General features: G+C 43.5%; 1 protein-coding gene across 1 annotated transcript in view; it reads left to right on the top strand.

The window, feature by feature from the left end:
• Positions 1 to 25,049, top strand: part of LOC143998112 (collagen alpha-1(XXII) chain-like) — a 393,374-nt gene that overhangs the window by 186,316 nt on the left and 182,009 nt on the right. The window contains exon 4 of the mRNA XM_077493857.1: positions 22,828 to 22,902. Coding sequence (XP_077349983.1) covers positions 22,828 to 22,902 — 75 coding nt within the window. The remainder of the gene's footprint in view (positions 1 to 22,827; positions 22,903 to 25,049) is intronic.

Below are 25,049 nucleotides of genomic sequence, written 5' to 3'. Positions count from 1 at the left end.
CTCCTTGCTGGAGGGGAAGTTGTACCTGAGGATCTACAATGCAAGGATCTCCCTGCTTCTTCTTCATCCTTCGTGAGGTTGTGCTTCCTCCAGCTATCCTGCTGCTCCTTCATCATTACCCCACCAGTCATCAGAGGGGCAACTCTGACATGAGGAAGCAAAACTCTGCCTCTACCAAGATGACTGCCCCCACACAGAGACGCAGTGCAGAACAAGGAATGGTAAGTCAGTGGTGGGGAAAACGTTCAGGTGCAGGGAGACCACCAGCAATACTGGTGACCGGGTTCTCTTTAAGTGTTATTGCAGCCTGATGAACGGAGTCCATATAGAGAACAGATTTTCCCATTGTACAATACAATTTTGGGCAGCAAACAGATGTGCAAAACACAAGTATGTTCACATTGTAGAGTTCCAAAAAAAGAAAAGAACGCCTTCCTCCGAGAACCGCAGCCCTACTTGAGCAGTGTGTAGTTAGTAGGTACGTGTTCTTGTTGAGGTTTGTGGAGACACAATTGCAGGTTTGCTCAGTTGTTCCTCCTCTTAGAAGATGTTCTCCCTCTCTGAGTTTCAGGATGAAGTCGGTGGCAGGAAATTTCTGAGATTACTCAGCGGCTAGATTATTGTTGTCCACAGTTTACTCAGCTCTTTAAAGCTAGGTTCACATATGTGCCATGCGGGAAAGGGCATGGTTTTGAGTGCTTAAAAAAACAGGCATGCCTTTTGGGAATTAATCGGTGTGATTTAAAAAAAAAGAAGGGCGGAGCACTTACAATTTGTGTTATTTTTTTCTCTTTTCTTTCTTTTTTTTCCTTTGGATAGATTATATACTGTAATATAATTTCTGTTCTTTTTTTTTTTTTTTTCTCCCTTTACAATTATAAAAGTAAAAAAATATTGATTTTTTTTTTTTCCAAAATTGTCGCTCTTTTTTTGTTTATAGCGCAAAAAATAAAAACCGCAGAGGTGATCAAATACCACCAAAAGAAAGCTCTATTTGTGGAGAGAAAAGGATGTCAATTTTGTGTGGGTGAAACGTCGCAGGACAGCGCAATCGTCAGTTAAAGCGGCGCAGTGCCGAATCGCAAAAAGTGTTTTGGCCAGGAAGGGGGCAAATCCTTCCGGGACCGAAGTGGTTAAATATCGGCTTATAATGGTGTAAACCTTCAAGGTGAAATAAAAATGCCTGGAAGCCGTGGTAGCAGTCCTGTATTGCAGTGGGGAGTTCTTGTCGGCTGCTCAGATATAAGTGTTTATTCTGTGGGCCGCTGGGGGCCGCGATCGCCGGTGCATTGCTAATGTAAGCGTATGAGTTCAGCATGCAGCGCTGCTCCCCGAAGAATGCCGCACAGGGCTTACCTAAAACTGACGTCTTGCATTAATACTTGCCTGATCAGCACCCGGGAGCTGGAGGGGGGGGGGGATTATTTCCGCTAAGTATTAGTTAAAGGTCACGCTTTTGTTTTCTGCGTCTTTCTCTGACGATAATCGATAGACTACCTGGCAGCTCTGCGGTGTGCGGGGGCGGACGGCCCAGGCCTGCTTAATTATGCTGGTGAGGAAATCAGAATAGAAGGAAGCCTGTATCAATGCGGATACCGCTACTGACTTTCTTCTTTCTGAAAATGCTAGCGGCCTGGCAGGGATTCAATCCCATGGCTTCTGTCCTTTCTGAATTGCTTTCTTGGAAAAAGCATTCTGATACAGACGTGGTGTTCATGCATGCAGTCTCAGGACAAGGTCCTCTAGCGCCCCAGGGTGGAGATGTCAAATGGTGCCTCCCCTCAAAAATGTATGAGCATTATGTGTCAGCAAAAATCCCCTCCTCCCAAAAAATTGAGCACTACTCTATTTGTGAGGTTAGGCAATGATGTGGATGAGAAGGCCTGGCTCGCAGTCTCCACTCTAATTCATTCCAAAGCTGTTCTGTCGGGTCAGGCCAGTCAAGTTCCTCCACCCCAAACTCCCTCATCCATGTCTTTATGGACCTTGCTTTGTGCACTGGTGCGCAGCTATGTTGGAACAGGAAGGGGCCATCCCCAAACTCCCCACAAATTATCCAAAATATCTTGGTATGCTGACGCTCGCCGTCCCTTCACCGGAATTAAAGGGGCCAAGCCCAACCCCGAAAAAACAACCCCACACCATAATCCCCCCTCCACCAAATCATTTGGATCAGTGCACAAAGCAAGGTCCACAACAACATGGATGAGCAAATTAGGGGTGGAGGAACTTGACTGGCCTGCACAGAGTCCTGACCTCAACCCAATAGAACACCTTTGGGAAGGTGCTTGACCTCAAAAATGTTCTTCTGGAAGAATGGTCAAACATTGCCATAGACACACTCCTAAACCTTGTGGACGGCCTTCCCATAAGAGTTGGAGCTGTTATAGCTGCAAAGGCTCAATATTGAACCCTACGGACTAAGACTGGGGTGCCATTAAAGTTTATGTGCATGTAAAGGCCGGTGTCCCAATACTTTTGGAAATATAGTGTATATAGCAGCTTACCAATCATTAGATGTGGTGGCTACAGTAGTGTTGTTTATCCCCCTCCACTTCTATTTTCACCTTGTGATCTGGCCAGTAACACACATCCTGTGTTAGAGCGCCCCCATTGTGGGTGAAAGAGAAAAGGTGGGTTAAAAGCAGGAGGTGAAAGTGATCCACTGTGGATCGCTCACCAGAGGGAAAAGCAACTGTAAACGAGGCCTAAGAGTCAATATATAATCATGCGTGGTTAGATAGTGGGCCTGCAGATTTGAACTCGGTCTGGGTAGTTTAAGAGGAAGCAATCTATCCTTGAGAGATCAATCCAACCATTGGTATCCATTTTATCTATTCCAGGGTGACAATTTATTTAAAAGGGGATACATAGTGCATTGATGGTCTCAAACTGAACCTACCCTTGCCAGACCTTGATACCAACACAATTCTTGATGACTGGGTTTGATGAAAAGGTCTCATTGATCATGGGCTCTTTTGATGTGCCCTTGGTATCTCTTCTTTCAAACGTGAAGTGCTGGGGTGAACTTGGCCTCGCTGTTTGACTTCCAGAGAAGACATTGTGATAATAGGAATCCTTTTCCAACCTCCTGAGGAAGGGACTTGTGAAACGCGTCGAGAAAGAAGACAACTTCCCCCTTGAGCATCTTAAAAATCCCCTTTTCGAACAAATTTCAGTTTTTGGTATTTCTGGTGGATTGTAGAGTTGGACTTGGCAGCTTGCCCCAAATCCTCATGGGTTTGTTTATAGCTGATAATATATGCTGACATCATCTTGATTACTTTGCAAACAATCATGGCTGCTTCTGCTGTCATGCAGGTACTGCTGGTACGGGTGCTTGGTTACCGCTGTGTGTATTATTATGGTATGTTAGCTGAACATTTTTTTGCAATGATGGAATTCCTCCTCATCGGGTCAATTCAGTTTTCCCCTTATCTCAAGGTGAAGAGAATTGCCATCACTCGGTCACCCAGGCAAAGGTTTGATCACAGGTTTCTGATACATCCTTCATATACAGTAGATATATAATAGTGCATTCTTCTCTAAAGCTTTCCTTATCTTTTAATACCCATGAGCGTGACAGCAGATGCTCTTCACGTGAATATCTCACAGTCACGTCATAACAAATAAGCTCCTGTATTGCCAGAACTCTATAGTAGAGAATCTACAGCGGCTTTATGTGGCAGGAACTCCATTGCAAGCAGGGTCGTCTTTAAGGCAGGGCAAAAGGGGCAGCTGCCCTGGGCCCTGTCATTGTTGTGGGGTCCAAAACAGCTGCCTCATACTTGCCAACTATCCCAGTTTAAATTCCCTTGTCCCTTGACGTTTTAGTCCCGTGCTGTGTCCCGATATTTCAGTGTGAAGTGCTGCTGCTAATGCTGCCCAGCTCTGCTCTATTGTTGTGTACAGATAACTCACCGGCATTCATATGTAAACAACAGCTGCATTCATATGTAAATAGCTGAGGCCGGCACCACTGATATGTAAATAAAGGCAGCATACACACACACACATATATATATATATATATATATATATATATATATATATATATATATATATATATATATATATATATATATATATCATGCCCCCCTGCAGTGAGGAGATGATGTGCTGTAACCTCTAACAACCAATCAGTGAGCAGTATTACTGTACAGTAATCTCTAGTAACCAATCAGCAAGCAGAAATCATATGCTGTAACCTCTAGCAACTAATCAGTGAGCCTTAATGTGTGCTGTAACCTCTAGCAACCAGTCAGTAAGCGGTAATGATATGCTGTAACCTCTGGCAACCAAATGCAATTACTACCTGATCTGATACAGTAAACTGATTTTAAGTCTAGCTGCTATGGGGGGGGGGGGGCAAGAACATTTTTGCCCAGGGTCCAATTAATATTAAAGACGGCGCTGATTGCAAGAGATGTTCATCTAAATGTGTCACCTGTTTCTTGTGTAGAGGGCTGTAATTTACAATACGAGAAGCGTGGTGGGCAGTGCAGAAATTACATTGGTGGTCAGTGGAGAAATGCTTTCTTATATTGGTGGTCTGAGGAGCAATGTGGCACAACTGCAAACCTACCAAGACACGGCCGTCCACCTAAACTGACCGGCCGGGTAAGGAGAGCATTAATCAGAGAAGCAGCCAAGAGGTCCATGGTAACTCTGGAGGAGCTGCAGAGATCCACAGCTCAGGTGGGAGAATCTGTCCACAGGACAACTATTAGTCGTGATCTCCACAAATCTGGTCTTTATGGAAGAGTGGCAAGAAGAAAGACATTGTTGAAAGAAAGTCATAAGAAGTCCCGTATGCAGTTTGTGAGAAGCCATGTGGGGGACAAAGCAAACATGTGGAAGAAGGTGATCTGGTCAGATGAGGCCAAAATTGAACTTTTTGACCTAAAAGCAAAACGCTATGTGTGGCAGAAAATTAACACTGCACATCACCCTGAACACACCATCCCCACTGTGAAACATGGTGGTGGCAGCATCATGATGTGGGGATGCTTTTCTTCAGCAGGGACAGGGAAGCTGGTCAGAGTTGATGGAAAGATGGATGGAGCCAAAAACAGGGCAATCTTATGCCGCGTACATATGACCGGACTTTCTGTCAGAATAAACTCTGATGGTCTATCCGAGTTCCGACCAGACTTGCCTACACACGATCGCACCAAAGTCCGTTAGTTTCTAACGGGATGACGTACGACGGGACTAGAAAAGGAAGTTCAAAAGCCAGTAGCCAATAGCTGCCCTTGCATTGTATTTGGTTCGTTGGGCTAGCATACAGACGAATGGCTTTGCCATCAGGAATTGATTCCATCGGAAAGATGTAAAACATGTTCTATTTCTAGGTCCGTCAGACTTTTTGAAAAAAAAAGTCAGCTGAAGCCCATACACGATAGGAATTTGGAATGAAATTATTCCATCTGACCTTTTCTGCTGGAATGTCCAGTTGTATGTACGTGGCATTAGAAGAAAACCTGTTAGAGTCCAAAACATACAGCCATAGCTACAATGGAATGGTTTAGATCAAAGCATATTCATGTGTTAGAATGACCCAGTCACAGTCCAGACCTAAATCCAGTTGAGAATCTGTGGCGAGACTTGAAAATTGCTGTTCAGACGCTCTCCGTCCAATCTGACAGAGCTTGAGATATTCTGCAAAGAAGAATGGACAAAAATGTCTCTCTCTAGATGTGCAAAGCCGGTAGAGACATCCCCAAAAAGACTTGCAGCTGTAATTGCAGTGAAAGGGGGTTCTACAAGGTTATGACTCAGGGGGGCGCCATACAAATGCCCCCCACACTTTTCACATATTCACTTGTAAAAAAAATTGAAAACCATTTATCATTTTCCTTCCACTTCAGAATTATGCGCCACTTTGTGTTGGTCTATCACATAAAATCCCAATAAGATACATTTATGTTTTTATGCCGCGTACACGCGACCGGACTTTCCGGCACACTAGATCAGTCTGTCGGACATTCTGGTCGTGTGTGGGATAATCCCATAGTTTTTCTTAATAAAAATCCGATGGACCTAGAAATAGAACATGTTTCAAATCAATTCCAATGGGGAAAACCGTTCATCTGTATTCTATTCCGACTGACCAGATACGACGCAAAGGGCAGCTATTGGCTACTGGTTATTGAACTTCCTTTTTTAGTCCCGTCTTACGTCATCACGTTCAAAGTGAATGGACTTTTGAACGAACTTAGTCCGTTCGTGCGTGGCCCATTCCGTTAGTTCGGAACTCCGACGAAAAGTCAGTTGGGAAGACCGTCTGACCTTTTCTGCCGGAAAGTCAGTTCGTGTGTGGGCAAGTCCGTTCGTTCGGAAGTCCGTTGGAACTCCATCGAAAGTCCTTCGGGAAGACCGTCTGACCTTTTCTGCTGGAAGGTCCGGTAGTGTGTGGGCAAGTCCGTTCGTTTGGAAGTCCATCGGAACTCCATCGGGAAGACTGTCGGACCTTTTCTGATGGAAAGTCCGGTCGCGTGTACGCGGCATTAGTTGTAACACGACAAAATGTAGAAGATTTCAAGGGGTATGAATACTTTTTCAAGGCACTGTAAGTACCAGGTTCATGTCACAACCTCTTCTATATCCCCTGTAGGTACCAGACATTGGTCTGATAGATGTGTCCAGCGTTGCTCCAGGGAAGAACATCTGACCTTCAGACGTAATAATAGATGGATCTGGGGTGGAATGATGTCATCCAAGACCAGACAAGGTGTTGATACAGCTGGTTGTCTAGTGAAAGTTACGACCGTCGTTTAGATGCTAATAACAGGACTGTCTGCCTTGTGCAGCTGCTTCCTAAGTATCCCCGCAAGCGAATTCTCTGTTTTCGGACAGCGAGCATTACACACGGTATTAATTCTCCGCCCTGAACGTCTCCTGCAGCTTGTTTTATGTCTCCAGCTGCTCTACATTCAAATAACCACAGCACTGCAAGGCTGCAATCGCACCTGAGCACAGCGATTTTCAAGAGTTTTGCCAGCGTTTACAAGCGTTTTAGCAGTGTGCCAACAAAGAAAGTGGAAAGTAGAATCTACTAGAAAATGGCTGCGGCTTGTCTCCTCCAGAAGCCGCATCCCTCCAACTTCTTTCAACAGCCCATGGGCTCAGTCATAGAGGCAGGGGAGCTGCTGGGTGGCAAAAAGACCAGGGGCTTCAGTCCGAGGCCGGCACATCGGCGGTAGTGGCACAGGGTTTTTTGGCTGGGCGGTGGAGTTGTGTGGTTATGTGGGGGTGGAAGGTAAACTCACCTGCTGGTTGCTGCCTGGCTTACCAGTGCCCATCAATGCTGACCACTGAACTCACCTGCCTGACACACTGACCTACCTACCTGATGTGCACTGACCTACCTGACATGCACTGACCTACCTACCTGACATACACTGACCTACCTACCTGACATACTACCTGACATACACTGACCTACCTACCTGACATACATACACTGACCTAGCTACCTGATGTGCACTGACCTACCCGATATGCACTGACCTACCTACTTGACATACACTAACCTACCTGACATACACTGATCTACATGACATACATACACATACATACACTGACCTACCTACCTGACATACATACACTGACCTACCTACCTGATGTGCACTGACCTACCTGACATGCACTGACCTACCTACCTGACATACACTAGCCTACCTGACATACACTGACCTACCTGACATACATACACTGAACTACCTACCTGACATACACTACCACCAGTGCTGCCTATCTGTGCCCACAAGTGCCGCCTAACTGTGCCCAGTGCCCACCAGTGCCACCCATCAGTGCCGCCTATCAGTGCCCATCAGTGCCGCCTCATCAGTGCCCATCGGTGCCGCCTATCAGTGCTCTTCAGTGCCACCTATAAGTGCCCATAAGTGCGGCATATTCGTGCCTCCTCATCAGTGCCACCCAATCAGTGTCCATAAGATGCGCCTCATCAGCGCCTATCAGTGCCGCCTATCAATGGTCATCAGTGCAACCTATAAGTGCCCATAAGTGCGGCATATTCGTGCCTCTTCATCAGTGCCACCTAATCAGTGTCCATAAGTGCCGCCTCATCAGCGCCCATCAGAGCTGCCTCATCGGTGCGCATCAGTGAAGGAGAAAAACCACTTATTTACCAAATTTACTGACATAAACTAAGAAACAATTTTTTTTTTCAAACTTTTTGTTTTTTATTTATTTTTTAGAAAAAAAAAAAAAAACAGGAGTGATGCAATATCACAAAAAAGAAAGCTCTATTTGTGTGAAGAAATGATAAAAATGTCAAATGGCTACAGTGTAGCATGACCACGCAATTGTCATTCACAGTGTGACAGCGCTGAAAGCTGAAAAATGGCCTGGGCAGGAAGGGGGTGTAAGTGCCCGCTATTGAGGTGGTTAAAGATTAACTCCACTTTTCTTTAGAAGTAAAAAAAAAAAAGAAAACAACATCCCCCTCTGGGTGATCTCTGTACATTGCAGGGATTGTAACAAACTCTGTAGCAGATTCTCCTACCTTTTGTTGTTCTGAAGAAAAATCACAATTTTTTTGCCCAGACTGATTCTGAATGGGAGGATCTGGTTCATTATAACCCTCTGGTGCACTCTCGGTGTTCTAATGAGAAAAGCTTCCCTTAAGAAGTATTTAACCCTCAGGGGGAATCTTCTCACCAAAACCGAAAATTCATATTGCGGTGGTGCCTACATTTTTTACTTTGGCTGAATCAGTGAGCCAATCAGAGGAGTAGGAAATGACCTTTCTGGGGGCTTTTCTTAAACCAATCATTTTTTTTTAATGCCTCCAGGTTGCCATATTGCATTTAAATTTACAGAAAGAGTCAGCGGCTACAAATTGAAAAGGAAGGTCGTTTTTATTATCATTAAACTTCAATACGGTTTGTGTAGCAATTTTATATGCTATACTATATTTTTTTTATTTGCTATATTTTTTTCCCAAGAAAGTGGAGTTACCCTTCAAGCTTATCACATTGTATCTCACATGCTGTGCCAGTTTCAATGGAAGTGGACATCTTTCATAGCTCAGCAGGTCAGAATCAGAAGAAAATGGCGCTGTCATGACATGAAAAGATATTTGTCGGTGACTTGTACACTGCTGTCAATCAGCATGATATAGAAGAAGTGCCTGTTTTATACTCTACAAGTCAAAGCGAATATATATTCCTGGCCACCTTTGATGATTCAAAGGATATCCTTGAGCTCCAGTCATTGACTTTGCCTAGGAGGAGATGATGCCTTTAGTGTGCTGCAGGCAGGAGAACGCACCCCCTCCCAGCAGTGATCCGACTGCAGCGTAGGAACTTTGTACCAAGTCACGGCGTTCATTTGTGAACACAACGAAGAACTGCACAAGCTGCGGGAGTGACTGTAGGTGACCGTGTCATCTCTGAGCCGGCATTCCCGGCCTCGGAAGCAAAATAATGACCCTGGTTGATGTCTGAACAAAGATGGTGCCGTCATTGTGGAGAGAAAAGCAGATGAAGGGATGGTCAGGTGAAGTACTGCAATCTCTGCGACAAGTAATAAATACCTGGAAATGTTACACTTACATGTCACTTAGCATGCATGAACCTGAAAGTGACATCTGAGGCTAGGTCCATTTTTAATTATGATGGACACCGGTGTTTAAAGTTGTCTGTCCTTAATAAGATAAAATATTTAAATTTTTGGTTCCCCAAATAGCAGCGGTTGGTGGTTCTACTGACAGCTGGAAGGAGGTCCTGATTCCTATATATAAATCTTTACATCACTAGAGGGGTCTCCAGAACGAAAAGGAGGTCACTAGAGGGATCACCAACAGGAGGAAGGAGGTCCTGATTCCTCTATATAGATCTTTATATCACTAGATGGATCACCAGCAGGAGGAAGGAGGTCCTGATTCCTCTATATAGATCTTTATATCACTAGAGGGATCACCAGCAGGAGGAAGGAGGTCCTGATTCCTCTATATAGATCTTTATATCACTAGAGGGATCACCAGCAGGAGGAAGGAGGTCCTGATTCCTCTATATAGATCTTTATATCACTAGAGGAGTCACCAGCAGGAGGAAGGAGGTCCTGAGTCTTCTATATAGATCTTTATATCACTAGAGGGATCACCAGCTGGAGGAAGGAGGTCCTGATTCCTCTATATAGATCTTTATATCACTAGAGGGATCACCAGCAGGAGGAAGGAGGTCCTGATTCCTCTATATAAATCTTTATATCACTAGAGGAGTCACCAGCAGGAGGAAGGAGGTCCTGATTCCTCTATATAGATCTTTATATCACTAGAGGGATCACCAGCAGGAGGAAGGAGGTCCTGATTCCTCTATATAGATCTTTATATCACTAGAGGGATCACCAGCAGGAGGAAGGAGGTCCTGATTCCTCTATATAGATCTTTATATCACTAGAGGGATCACCAGCAGGAGGAAGGAGGTCCTGATTCCTCTATATAGATCTTTATATCACTAGAGGAGTCACCAGCAGGAGGAAGGAGGTCCTGATTCCTCTATATAGATCTTTATTGCACTAGAGGGATCACCAGCTGGAGGAAGGAGGTCCTGATTCCTCTATATAGATGTTTATATCACTAGAGGAGTCACCAGCAGGAGGAAGGAGGTCCTGAGTCTTCTATATAGATGTTTATATCACTAGAGGGATCACCAACAGGAGAAGGAGGTCCTGATTCTTCTATATAGATCTTTATATCACTAGAGGAGTCACCAGCAGGAGGAAGGAGGTCCTGATTCCTCTATATAGATCTTTATATCACTAGAGGAGTCACCAGCAGGAGGAAGGAGGTCCTGATTACTCTATATATCTCTTTATTGCACTAGATGGATCACCAGCTGGAGGAAGGAGGTCCTGATTCCTCTATATAGATCTTTATATAACTAGAGGGATCACCAACAGGAGGAAGGAGGTCCCGAGTCTTCTATATAGATCTTTATATCACTAGAGGGATCCCCAGCAGGAGGAAGGAGGTCCTGATTCCTCTATATAGATCTTTAGTTAAGCCGTACTGTAGATGAGTTGAAAACTGATTGACTGTTCTATCAATCAAAAACGGAAAATAGCCCATAAAATGATGTCATAACTTGTTTATTATTATTATTATTTTTTTTTAAATCGAGCATGTTGTATCAGGCACTTTGGATTGCGGCACAAAAATCGCATCTCGCAGCTGGCACATTACTGATTCAACGATTAAAAAAGGCTATTCATTTGGCTTTTGACTCATCTATGGCAGGTTTTAGACCTCATTTACAATACCGTGCCCAGTTTTGGAGAACTCATTCACAATAGACATGTGCAGAGTGAAATATTTTGTTTCGGAATTTCGTTTTCATCCGAAAAATAAATTTATTTAGTTACTCCCGAAATTCGTTTTTATTTATTTTGTTTTTTTCGTTCAAAAATTGCTTTCGTCCGAAAATCCACACGAATTACGTTCGAATCTGTCTTTGAAGGCTTATGGTGTCTGTCGAATGTATAAAGAAGATTCGACGGAGCTGCTAAACTCTACATAGCCTATAGGCGGAGCATTTTACTCCGGAAATGTAAGATTGCAGCGTCGTACAGTTTCGATGCTCCGTCGAATATTATTATAAACGTGTGTGTTTTTCGTTGCTTTGTCGAATCTCCGTTGTTCATGTTAAATGAATGGTCTAAGTCTCACAGTGTCAGGTGTCAGATAGTGAGTGACTGATAATAACGAATATGGTGGCAACCCATTATGAGAGCGAAATTTAGGCATTGGAGGACGTTCCTGGGCCATCTACAAGTGTTCCTGTATATATATTATATACTCGTTCAAACAGAAACTGGTGGACTGGTGATAGCGATCACTGATCAGACAGGTAACAAGATTCTATAATAATAAATACCCCCCACAACACAGACAGCTCCTGAGGCATCACAACACTAGCAGCAACACTAGTATCACTATAAGGTTCTCACACTAACACAATAGCATCAGATTATTAGGAAAAAGTTAAGTTGAACTGTAGCTTGCTTCACTATTGTTCTGCTGCTGTGCTTATGCTTAATAATAATTCGGGTTCTCTGACAAGTGACAATTCAAACTGACCAGCTAAGATTGACTGTCTTCTGAAATGATTCAGTGTGTGCGTCTCTCTCTGCTAGCAATCGTAAGTGAAAGTAAGTTGGCTGTACGGGTGTACTTACTTCTAGCTATTTTACTGTTCCTCCTCTTTGGTTACAATCAGCCAATAACATTCATCATCATCATTATTTTTATTTTATTTCCCCCACCCAATTCCAGAATCTTTTCTCTCTGTCAAATCTTTTCTCTCTGTTGAATCTTTTCTCTCTGTCGAATCTTTTCTCTCTCTTGAATATTTTCTCTCTGTTGAATCTTTTCTCTCTGTCGAATCTTTTCTCTCTATAATCTTGGACTAATGTAAGGTAAGGTTAGGCACATTCGACCACAGGTTCAATAGACACAGATTGTTATTGTCAGAGTCACGTCGAATCTCCTATTCTATATCGAACTGTTGTAATAACGAAAACGAAAATTAAGCATTTATTTATGTCGGATCTTTCGTTTTTCGGATTCTGTGCTTTCGTTATCGTTTGTCAAAACAATAACGAAAATACCTGAAATTCGGACGAAAATGCATTCGGGCGAAAACGAATGCACATGTCTACTTCACAATAAAGATATTGATGAGAAAGAAAGAGTCCAGAGACGGGTAACAACAATGGTGAAAGGTCTGAGGGCTAAAGCAAATCAGGAGAGACTTCAGGAACTTAATATGTACCGTCATGTTGCACCCAAAAACGGAAATGTATTTTATTGGGATTTTATGTGATAGACCAATGCAAAGTGGCACATAATAGTGAAGTGGAAGGAAAATGATAAATGGTTTTCAAAATTTTTTACAAATAAATATGTGAAAAGTGTGGTGTACATTTGTATAGCGCCCCCCGGAGTCAATACTTTGTAGGACCACCTTTCTCTGAAATTACAGCTGTAGGTCTTTTTGGAGATGTCTCTACCAGCTTTGCACATCTAGAGAGGGACATTTTTTCCCATTCAAAATATCCCAAGCTCTGTCAGATTGGATGGAGAGCGTCTGTGAACAGCAATTTTCAAGTCTTGCCACAGATTCTCAATTGGATTTAGGTCTGGACTGTGACTGGGCCATTCTAACACATGAATATGCTTTGATCTAAACCATTCCATTGTAGCTCTGGCTGTGTGTTTAGAATCATTGTCCTGCTGGAAGGTGAACCTCCGCCCCGGTCTCTAGTCTTTTGCATATTCTAACAGGTTTTCTTCTAAGATTGCCCTGTATTTGGCTACGTCCATCTCCCCATCAACTCTGACCAGTGTCCCTGTCCCTGCTAAAGAAAAGCATCCCCACAACATGATGATGCCACCACCATGTTTCACAGTGATGGTGTGTTCAGGGTGATGTGCAGTGTTAATTTTCTACCACACATAGCGTTATGGTTTTAGGCCAAAAAGTTAAATTTTGGTCTCATCTGACCAGATCACCTTCTTCCACATGTTTCCTGTGTCCCCCACATGGCTTCTCACAAACTGAAAATGGGACTTATGACTTTCTTTCAACAATGTCTTTCTTCTTGCCTCTCTTCCATAAAAGCCAGATTTGTGGAGATCACGACTAATAGTTGTCCTGTGGACAGATTCCCCCCCCCCCCCCCTGAGCTGTGGATCTCTGCAGCTCCTCCAGAGTCACCATGGACCTCTTGGCTGCTTCTCTGATGAATGTTCTCCTTACCCGGCCTGTGAGTTTAGGTGGACGGCCATGTCTTGGTAGGTTTGCAGTTGTGCCCATACTCTTTCCATTTCCGAATGATGGATTGAACAGTGCTCTGTGAGATGTTCAAAGCTTGGGGTATTTTTTTATAACCTAACCCTGCTTTAAACGTCTCCACAACTTTATCCCTGACCTGTCCGGTGTGTTCCTTGGCTTTCATGATGCTGTTTCTTCGCTAAGGTTGTCTAACAACCCTCTGAAAGCTTAACAGAACAGCTGTATTTATACTGAGATTAAATTACACACAAGTGGATTCTATTTATTAATTAGATGACTACCAAAGGCAATTGGTTCCACTATATTTTAGTTAGGGGTATCGGAATAAAGGGGGCTGAATACAAATGCACGCCACGCTTTTCAGATATTTATTTGAAAGAAAATTGGAAAACCATTTATGATTTTCCTTCCACTTTGTGTTGGTCTATCACATAAAATCCCAATAAAATACAGTTACAATTTTGGTTGTAACATGACAAAATGTGGAAAATATCAAGGGGTGTGAATACTTTTTCAAGGCGCTGTAACTTTAGAAAATATTATTTTACTGAAAGAGTAGTTGATGCTTAAAGCAGAGGTAATGAGTCAGTCAACAGTATGTGGAGTGGATTCAAACATTTTTGGAATTAACAATCTGTAGATCTATACTTAGGGAAAGGTTAAAAAAAAAAAAAAAAACAACAATAAAAAACAACCAAAAGCAAAAAAGGGGTCAGACATGATGGACCACTTGGTCATTTTCTGCCATAGCTCTTGTATGTTTCCGTTCCTTTCTATAATGCGATGTGGCACATGTGTGACAATACAAGGGATAAGGACTAGCTAGAAGTTCCTCTTGTGAAAGGATGGCCTGGGCTGATTCCACACACACAAAGAGATGATTTGGATGAGAAATAGACAAAAGGGAAGTGAGATATTCCTTTGTTTCCACCTCTTTGTCTTCATTAGAAGGAGTCCGTTGTTACTCTGCATCTAATAGACGGATTAGGAAGCCAAGCTTCCAACCCGAGACACAAAAGATACAAGAAGCTTTCTCCATCTCAAAAGGTCTCTTGAAAACCCGACACGGAAGGACTCTCCAATGTTTATCATCAATTAAAACCAGTTAAAGGGCATCCAAAACTGATATTTTTGCGTGGCTTCTGGCAAATTCCATCTCAAGCCTCTTCTATTTATCAAGAGCTCCGGCACCGGGGGACCTCCTCAACAAAATTCTGTGTTCTGCCCAAGATACCCCCTCACTGTTCACAAAGATGGATTTTCCAAATTCCTAAATAATTGTCAATAAGAATAATAACCTTTGTTATGGCCTTGTAGAGGAGGGACGCCAACTAGTGCCAGGAAATAGAACTGCAGTATTTGGCAGTCAAAAGAAATTGGAGGGTGTTTTATAACAATGATGTCCATCCAAATCTGATATTTTCCAAAATTTAAAAAAAAATGAAGTTGAAAAGAATTATAAGCCCTGTCAGGTGCACACATCTTTCCAAACGTTTATGGTTGTCACCAGAACAGGAATAGAAAGAAAATCTTCCAATGGAGACAGCTGATTTGGTGACAGGTAGAGGATTTCCCCTCATTGTTATAGCAGCCAGAAGTCTGTGTACCCTTCACGTTAATGGAGCGCGATCTGTGCACCATTCGATTCAGTGGAAGGCAGGTGGGATTTCAGGGGTCTAAGACCTTGTACATGTGGTCGGACATTCCGACAACAAAATCCGTCGGATTTTTTCAGACGGATTTTGTCCGAAACTGGTGTTGGATACACACGATCGGACAAAGTTGTCGAAAAATCCGATCATTCAGAACGTGATGACGTTCGTTCGTTACGCCGGGACTATGTTCAGGCTAGTAGCCAATAGCTTTGGTCTCGTAATTTGATCTGAGCATGCCTGGCACTTTGTCCAATCAGATCATGTTGTCGGAAAATTTTATAGCCAAGCTCTCAAACTTTGTCCGTCGTTATTCCGACGGAAACAGTCTGATGGAGCCCACACACAGTCAGATTATGCGACAACGCAGTCCGATCTGACATTTTCCATTGGAATTTCCGACTGTGTGTACAAGGGCTAAGAGACCCTTGATGACTTGTTAAAGAGAACCTGTTGCTGACCATTTGGGCACTCGGGCACTGCCCGAAGGCCCCATGCCCCCAAGGGGCCCCATCAGGGTTGCCAGCCTCAATGAAACCAGGGACAGTATGTAAAAATCTGGGTTTTTAAAAAAATCCCAAGATTATAGCTGCCCCGCCTCTCCAGTACCTTTTCAGTGTGTGTATGTGTATTCTGTGTGTGTATATTGTGTGTCTGTGTGTGTATACTGTGTGTCTGTGTGTGTATATACTGTGTGGCCCCATAATCTATTGCCTGGGGGCCCCATAATCTCCTATTGCCCAAGGGCCCCATAATCTTCTCCTATTACAAGGGGGCCTCATAATCTTCTCCTATTGCACGGGGGCCCCATAATCTCCTATTGCCCCGGGGGGCCCCATGAGTTGTCATTCCGCCCCTGCCCCCACATACAAGCTCCGAACTGGGCCTACCCCACCCGTCACCTTCCACCATGCTTCCTGGCTTCCGCTAAACCTACATGCTGAGTGTCACCAGAGGGAGGGAAACCAGAGAACATCCATTCGCTGATCTCCCGTAGCTGAAAAAGAACCTGGAAGTGATGTGTATGCCGTAACTTCTGGGTATCTGTTGTGACTTTCCCCAATTGCGGTGGGCAGGGAAGAAGCTAATGGAGTATGACCTGAGCTCCATTAGCTTCAGTAGTAGGCAGGTTAGAAATCAGGGGTCTAAAAGACCCCTGATGTCTCATTAAAGATAACCTATCACAAAGAGTTTATATCACATAGGGGACTTTTTTTGTTTATTTATTTCTTTATGAAGAAAGTTTGGGTGAAAAAAAGGGTCAAAAATAAAGTTGCGCCCAAACATGTGAACTCCCCCACCCTCTTCCAATTCTTTTTTTTAAGGTCTTCTTTCTCCTACATACAGGGCTGGACTGGGACAGAAATTTGGCCCTGGACTTCATCCAGAACGGCCCACTTACATTTTGAGTGTCCCATCACCAGCCATTTACAACAAAGTGTCCCATCAGCACCCCCTTACATCAGAGTGTCCTATGAGCAGCCCCCTTACATCAGAGTGTCCCATCAGCACCCGCTTACATCAGAGTGTCCTATCAGCAGCCCCCTTATATCAGAGTGTCCCATCAGCACCCCCTTACATCAGAGTGTCCCATCACCAGCCCCCTTACATCAGAGTGTCCCATGAACAGCCCCCTTACATCAGACTGTCCCATCAGCACCCCCTTACATCAGAGTGTCCCATGAGCAGCCCCCTTACATCAGAGTGTCCCATCAGCACCCCCTTACATCAGAGTTTCCCATCAGCACCCCCTTACATCAGAGTGTCCCATCACCACCCCCTTACATCAAAGTGTCCCATCACCAGCCCCCTTACATCAGAGGGGCCCACTGAGCCATCGGCCCACCGGGAAACTCCCGGTAGTCCCGATGGCCAGTACATGCCTGCCTACATACGGTACAAGCTCAGAACTATGCATCCCTACACGTGACCCCTCCCATCATGTGTCCCAGTTCTGCTGACCCACATGCCAGGTGTCATCGGATGGAGGGCAGGGTGACGAGTGAACACCCATTTGTTAAACTCCCCTAGCCCAGCCCAGAACCTGGAAGTGATGTCTATTCTGGTTTCTGTTTCTGTAACTTCCTCCGGCTACTATGGGCAGGAAATAAGCTAATGGAGTGCAATCTGTGCTTTATTAGCTCCAGTGAAGGACAGGTGAGACATCTTGTCTCATTTAACCACTTAAGCCCCGGACCATTTTGCTGGTGAAAGACCAGACCACTTTTTGCGATTCGGCACTGCGTTGCTTTAACTGACAATTGCGCGGTCATGCGGTGTGGCTCCCAAACAAAATTGACGTCCTTTTTCTCCCCACAAATAGAGCTTTCTTTTGGTGGTATTTGATCACCTCTGCGGTTTTTATTTTTCACGCTATAAACAAAAATAGAGCGACAATTTTGAAAAAAAACGCATTACTTTGAAATTTTTGCTATAATAAATAGCCCCCAAAAATATATAAAAAAAAATTAAAAATTCTCCTCAGTTTATACGATACGTATTCTTCTACATATTTTTGTTAAAAAAAAACGAAATAAGCGTATTTTGATTGGTTTGCGCAAAAGTTATAGCATCTACAAAATAGGGGATAGATTTAAGAATTTTTTTTATGGCATTTTTATTAATATTTTCCTTTTTACTAGGAATGGCGGCGCTCAGCAATGTTTATCGTGACTGTGGCGGACACGTCGGATAATTTTGACACATTTTTGGGACCATTGGCATTAATACAGCGATCAGTGCAATTAAAATTGCATTGATTACTGTAAAAATATCACTGGGAGTGAAGGGGTTAACACTATGGGGCGGGGAGGGGTTAATATGTATCCTAGGGAGTGTTCTAACTGAAGGGGGGAGGGGACTGTGCAGGGAAACTAACAGATCGCTGTTCATACTCTGTAGTCTGTCAGTTCGCTGCTCAGAGAACTGGAAACTGTGTGTTTACACACACAGCTGCCGGTTCTCCGTGTGCCCCGAACGATCGCAGGAGCCCGGCGGCGATCGAGACCGGCGGCCACTCGCATCGGCTCGGGGAGCGAGCGGGGCGCCCCTTAGTGGCCGTTTATGCTACCGACATAGCATAACGGCGATTCGCGCAGCCGAGCCCTGCTGCCGCAGTACAACTGCAGCGGCTGGTCGGCATGCGGTTAAGAGAACCTGTCATAAAGAGTTTATATCACATAGGGTTAGCATAAGGTTTAGCACTGGGAAACACTTTTTGAAAGATAAAAAGTGCATATTATATACAAATTTTCTGTTTTTTGGATTTTTGAACTTACATTTTTTTACGAATTTTCAAATGTACGAATATTCAGAAAAAATTGTTAAATGGGTTTTCAGTTTGTAGGTCCATGCAATTTTACTGCTTGGCATGTTGGGTATCTATTTACTCCGTGTAACCTCTACTTTTTAGGCCTCATGCACGCTGGACGTTTTTACAGTTGCTATTTTTGGCTTCAGAAGTTTTTTTTTCTACAGTCAATAAACTCCCCATCGTGTTGTCCTATGTGCCCATGCACACATAGGGTGTTATCAACAGTTTTTGGCTGGGGCATTTTCTGGCTGTAAAAAAAAAAAACTCCAAAACCAGTGGATTCTGAGAGGAGTTTTTCAGCTGTTTTCATAAAACGTAAAAAAACGTAAAAAAAACAAACAAACAAACAAAAAAATACAAAAACGCTGATAAACATTAATAAACTATCAAAAACGCGGCCCACCAGGGTTTTTTTTTTTTTTAACGTTTTAGATCCATTGAAAATAAAATAATAAAAAAAAAAAAAGTAATAAAAAAATGCAAAAAAAAAAACCTCCAAAACTAGTGGATTCTGAGAGGAGTTTTTCAGCTGTTTTCATAAAACGTAAAAAACGTAAAAAAATAAAAAATAAAAAACGCTGATAAACATTAATAAACTATTAAAAATGCGGCCCACCAGGGTTTTTTTTTTTTAACATTTTTGATCCATTGAAAATAAAATAATAAAAAAAAAAAAACGTAATAAAAAAATGCAAAAAGAAAACCTCCAAAACCAGTGGATTCTGAGAGGAGTTTTTCAGCTGTTTTCATAAAATGTAAAAAACGTAAAAAACAAAACAAAGAAAAAAAAACGCTGATAAACATTAATAAACGATCAAAAACGCGGCCCTCCAGGTTTTTTTTTTTTTTACGTTTTTGATCCATTGAAAATAAAATAATAAAAAAAAAAAAACGTAATAAAAAAATGCAAAAAAAAAAACCTGTTAAAAAACGCTATTGCAAAAATATTGAAAAACTCACTGCAAAGCTATTGCCGTTTTTATAATGTTATTTGAATGTCCAGTATGCATGAGGCCTTATAGTTTTTCCAAAAATTGGGTAAATATTGAATTTTTGTGTTCTAAAATGAATTTTTATCGTATTTTCTATTTGAAATGTTGTGCTTGAATAATGAAACTGTTTTGCTAATATGTACAAAACGAAGTGCAGCACAATGAATCAATTTGTCATGTTAAAACAGAGTATAAAGTCCATAGAAATAAGTGGTGAACCAAAAGTCGCAAATAGCGCAAGTGAAAGTATCCATGAGTTGAAAAGGAATCCGGGAGCAGAGATGTACAGTGACTATCCCTCCACCTCCAAAAAAAAAATCTCCCTTCGCTCACCTGACGCAATGGACCCCTGACCTAACAGGTGGTCGATGGTGCAGGTCCCTCAATAGGGTAAATATAGCGGGAACTGGAAAACCAAAACTCCAAACACAAATACACCAAGGATGTATCGATAAAAGAAGAGGTCTAAGTGCTCTCCTTTAAAACTCTCCAATGCTTTATTTTAAAACGATATCCTACTCACATTAAAACGCTCGTAAACAGGCGCATAACACCGAATATAGACCGCTGTGTATAAACTCAGGATGGCAGCGGGTGACGTCATCCAATGCGTAGCTCCTCCCCATGGGCGTGCGCAGCCTATTGCATTAGGGCAGGGGGTCTCAAACTGGCGGCCCTCCAGCTGTTGTGAAACTACAAGTCCCATCGTGCCTCTGCCTGTGGGAGTCAGGCTTGTAACGGTCAGCCTTGCAATGCCTCATGGGACTTATAGATTCGCAACAGCTGGAGGGCTGCCAATTTGAGACCCCTGCATTAGGGTGTGCACCCCAAAGCTCAAACACATTTGTGTGTGTATGCATGTGTGTATATATACTAACAGTGTCAGTAGGGCAGAGATTGGTGTCAGTAGGGCAGTGGACAGTATCAGTAGGGCAGAGATTGGTGTCAGTAGGGGAGTGGACAGTGTCAGTAGGGCAGAGATTGGTGTCAGTAGAGCAGTGGACAGTATCAGTAGGGCAGAGATTGGTGTCAGTAGGGCAGAGATTGGTGTCAGCAGGGCAGTGGACAGTGTTAGTAGGGCAGAGATTGGTGTCAGTAGGGGAGTGGACAGTGTCAGTAGGGCAGAGATTGGTGTCAGTATGGCAGAGGACGGTGTCAGTAGGACAGATATTGGTGTCAGTAGGGCAGTGGACAGTGTCAGTAGGGCAGAGATTGGTGTCAGTAGGGCAGTGGACAGTGTCAGTAGGGCAGAGATTGGTGTCAGTAGGGCAGTGGACAGTGTCAGTAGGGCAGAGATTGGTGTCAGTATGGCAGAGGACGGTGTCAGTAGGACAGATATTGGTGTCAGTAGGGCAGTGGACAGTGTCAGTAGGGCAGAGATTGGTGTCAGTAGGGGAGTGGACAGTGTCAGTAGGGCAGAGATTGGTGTCAGTAGAGCAGTGGACAGTGTCAGTAGGGCAGAGATTGGTGTCAGTAGGGGAGTAGACAGTGTCAGTAGGGCAGAGATTGGTGTCAGTAGAGCAGTGGACAGTGTCAGTAGGGCAGAGATTGGTGTCAGTAGAGCAGTGGACAGTGTCAGTAGGGCAGAGATTGGTGTCAGTAGGGGAGTGGACAGTGTCAGTAGGGCAGAGGACGGTGTCAGTAGGGCAGATATTGGTGTCAGTAGGGCAGTGGACAGTGTCAGTAGGGCAGAGATTGGTGTCAGTAGGGGAGTGGACAGTGTCAGTAGGGCAGAGATTGGTGTCAGTAGAGCAGTGGACAGTGTCAGTAGGGCAGAGATTGGTGTCAGTAGGGGAGTGGACAGTGTCAGTAGGGCAGAGATTGGTGTCAGTAGGGCAGAGATTGGTGTCAGGAGGGCAGTGAACAGTGTCAGTAGGGCAGAGATTGGTGTCAGCAGGGCAGTGGACAGTGTCAGTAGGTCAGAGATTGGTGTCAGCAGGGCAGTGGACAGTGTCAGTAGGGCAGAGATTGGTGTCAGTAGGGCAGTGGACAGTGTCAGTAGGGCAGAGATTGGTGTCAGCAGGGCAGTGGACAGTGTCAGTAGGTCAGAGATTGGTGTCAGCAGGGCAGTGGACAGTGTCAGTAGGGCAGAGATTGGTGTCAGCAGGGCAGTGGACAGTGTCAGTAGGGCAGAGATTGGTGTCAGTAGGGCAGTGGACAGTGTCAGTAGGGCAGATATTGGTGTCAGGAGAGCAGTGGAAAGTGTCAGTAGGGCAGAGATTGGTGTCAGCAGGGCAGTGGACAGTGTCAGTAGGGCAGAGATTGGTGCCAGTAGGGCAGTTGACAGTGTCAGTAGTTTTCTTTTTTTATAATTTTTTACAATTATTTTTTATTTTTATAATTTTAATTTTTAACAATTTTTTTAAGAAGACCCGTTAGGGGGCTTTGTTGAAAAATCAGGGGTCTAAACAGGGGGAGTCCATACCTCCCAACTTTTTGAGATGGGAATGAGGGACACCTATCAGCAAATGTATACGGGCATAGGACACACCCCATGGCCACGCCCTCTTAAAGGAGAATTGTACAAAAAAAAAACAAGATTGGTTAAGTGTTTTTTTTTTTTTTTCTTTTTACCACTACCGTTCCTTTTATATTGGCTTTTGGAATTTACAAATGCAGCAATTTGGAAATCAGATGAAAGGTTTAGCGCTGGGAAAAACACTTTTTGATAGATAAAAAGTGCATTTTAAATACAGCTATATAGATCAGACCAAAATGAGGGGCAAATGAGGAAGAATGAGGGACATTGCTCCAAATCAGGGACAGTCCCTCGAAAATCAGGGACAGTTGGGAGCTATGGGAATTTTCCCCACATATGGGTGATAAGGGGGTGCCAAGGCACACCTGGCACACCCTGTGCGCAGGCCTATGCTCCTCCCTATCCTAGTGTGAAATTTATTCTATGCCTCTAACTGGCACAGTAACATTGCCAAAACTCCAACATAAAAAGTCTGCTGTGTGTTATGTCTTTGCTGAATCGTCTGTATAAGTGTCTGATAGAACATTATGTGCCTAATTATTCCTATTTTTTTTTTTTTTGGTTACAGATGTCCTCTGTCCAAACGTCAGAGTCGAGGGTGAGCGTTTTAAACACAAGAATGGAGAAAGAGATGAAATTCCAGGTAGGTTAAGGGATGACCTCAGGAGGTCCATGATAGAGCCGCCCTTGTTTCGTTATCTAATTCCTTATCGTTACAATGTTAATATTTAATTTTTTGCCTTTGCACACCACACAAAGTACACAAACATAAAGCATAGAGCGTGATGTAAGTTCAAAAGGGGGAGTTATCTTATCACCCCCAAAATAATAGATCGTGAGCCAGCCCAATTTTAGATATAATGTATAATGCAAATTAACCTGTATATAACAAAGACCGCTAAACCTGTATAGAGCTTAGCTGAAGCACAAGCTTGCATAGCCCTGGTCAATGGATCCAACTGTGGGTGCAGGCTTGATAAGAGTCCGTTCTGACTCAATACAAATGCATGAAAAATGCATGAAAAGTAGTCACCACACACCGTGCAAAGCTATCTATTGTGACAGTAATAGCACCCTGACTCTGAGCCACTCCACCAATGCGTTTTGCCCCGAACCAGGGTGAAACGCTAAAACTAACCTTTGCGTATTTTTTTTACTGAAATGTTGCCTTTCATAAACTGTTGCACTAATATTGTGTGACATAAAATTGGAACTACCACCACTTTATTCTCTAGGGCAGTGGTCTCCAAACTGAGGTCCGGGGGCAAGGTGCAGCCCTTTTGCTTGCCTTTATCTGGCCATTGGGGCTCTTCTCCTCACACTGACATTAACAATTAGGCACTATTCCTCCCACCGACATCAACACTGGGGCACTATTCCTGCTACTGCCACCACTGATGGGGCACAATTCCTGCCACTGACACCAATAATGGGGCATTATTGCTCCCACTGACACCAATAATGGAGCACTATTCCTCCCACTGACACCAATAATGGGGTACTATTCCTCCCAATGACACCAACACTGTCATAGGTTGGACTTGATGGACTTATGTCTTTTTTCGACCTCACCTACTATGTAACTATGTAACACTGGGGCACTATTCCTCCCACTAACACCACTGATGGGGCACTATTCCTCCTACTGACACCAACACTGGAGCACTATTCTTCCCACTGACACCAATGATGGGGCACTATTCCTCCCATTGACACCAACACTGGGGCACTATTCCTCCCAGTGACACCGATGGGGCGCTATTCCTCCCACTGACACCAATGATGGGGCACTATTCCTCCCACTCACACCAACACTGGGGCACTATTCATCCCACTGACACCAACAATGGGGCACTATTCCTCCCACTGACACCAATGCTGGGACACTATTCCGCCCACTGACACCAACAATGGGGCACTGTTCCTCCCACTGAGTGGGCATTGTTACCGACACTAGGACATTTTCAGCTCCCACTGGCTACAGTCCAGGCCTCATGAAGTCTGAAGGATAGTAAACTGGCCCTTTTTTTTTTAGAAAGTTTGGAGACCCCTGTTCTAGGGTGTCTACTTTCAGAAAATATATGGTATAATATTTTGGGAGTTTTATGTAACCATCAGGCCTAACATGAGTTCAATTTTAGGCTTGAACATGTGTGCAAAAAAAAAATGTGAGAATTTTTGGGAAAAAAATTTGAAAAAAAAAAAGTTTTGGAAAGAAAATAAAATTTTTTGAGAATTACTGTATAGCTTAGTCGATAGGAGTATGGTCCCATTTAAGTCTATGGGGAGATGAGGTTGGCGAGCTTGGGAAGGTGGGCTGCATTATTAATTAAAAAAAGCATACTTTTCCTTTAAGTTTCTTAATAAAGCTATATGATACTGAAAAAGCAAATATAAGAAGTATGAAGTCTAATAGATTTTCCTTAATTGGCTTCATTTAAACCCAAATGTTTCCCTTGATATCTACTTTTAATGACCCAGACACTAATTCGGCTTACCATGAACACTATTACAATAATCCTTTTCACAATGTATTTAGAAAGTTCCCTTTGTCTTCGAGGCCCAATATTTACATGATTAATGATGGCGCAGATCCTTTTGCATAATACGCTCACTAATGATACGTTAGATTTGGGCAATGACTAATACGCCAATGTATTTTGCAAAGTGACCTTTTCAGGAGTCGCGGAAGGTCACAAGACCTCATTTATTTCTCAGAAAGATGGGGGCCCTGCGGCAGCCATACATTGGGATTAGCCAAAGCCACACAATAAATAATTGTTTGGTTTC

Source organism: Lithobates pipiens, unplaced genomic scaffold (genome assembly GCF_037356315.1).
Source record: "Lithobates pipiens isolate NorthernLeopardFrog02 unplaced genomic scaffold, aLitPip1_a1.2 Scaffold_19, whole genome shotgun sequence".
NCBI lineage: Eukaryota > Metazoa > Chordata > Amphibia > Anura > Ranidae > Lithobates > Lithobates pipiens.
Note: the sequence above shows the minus strand (reverse complement) of the source record. Positions and strands in the feature narration are given on the sequence as shown.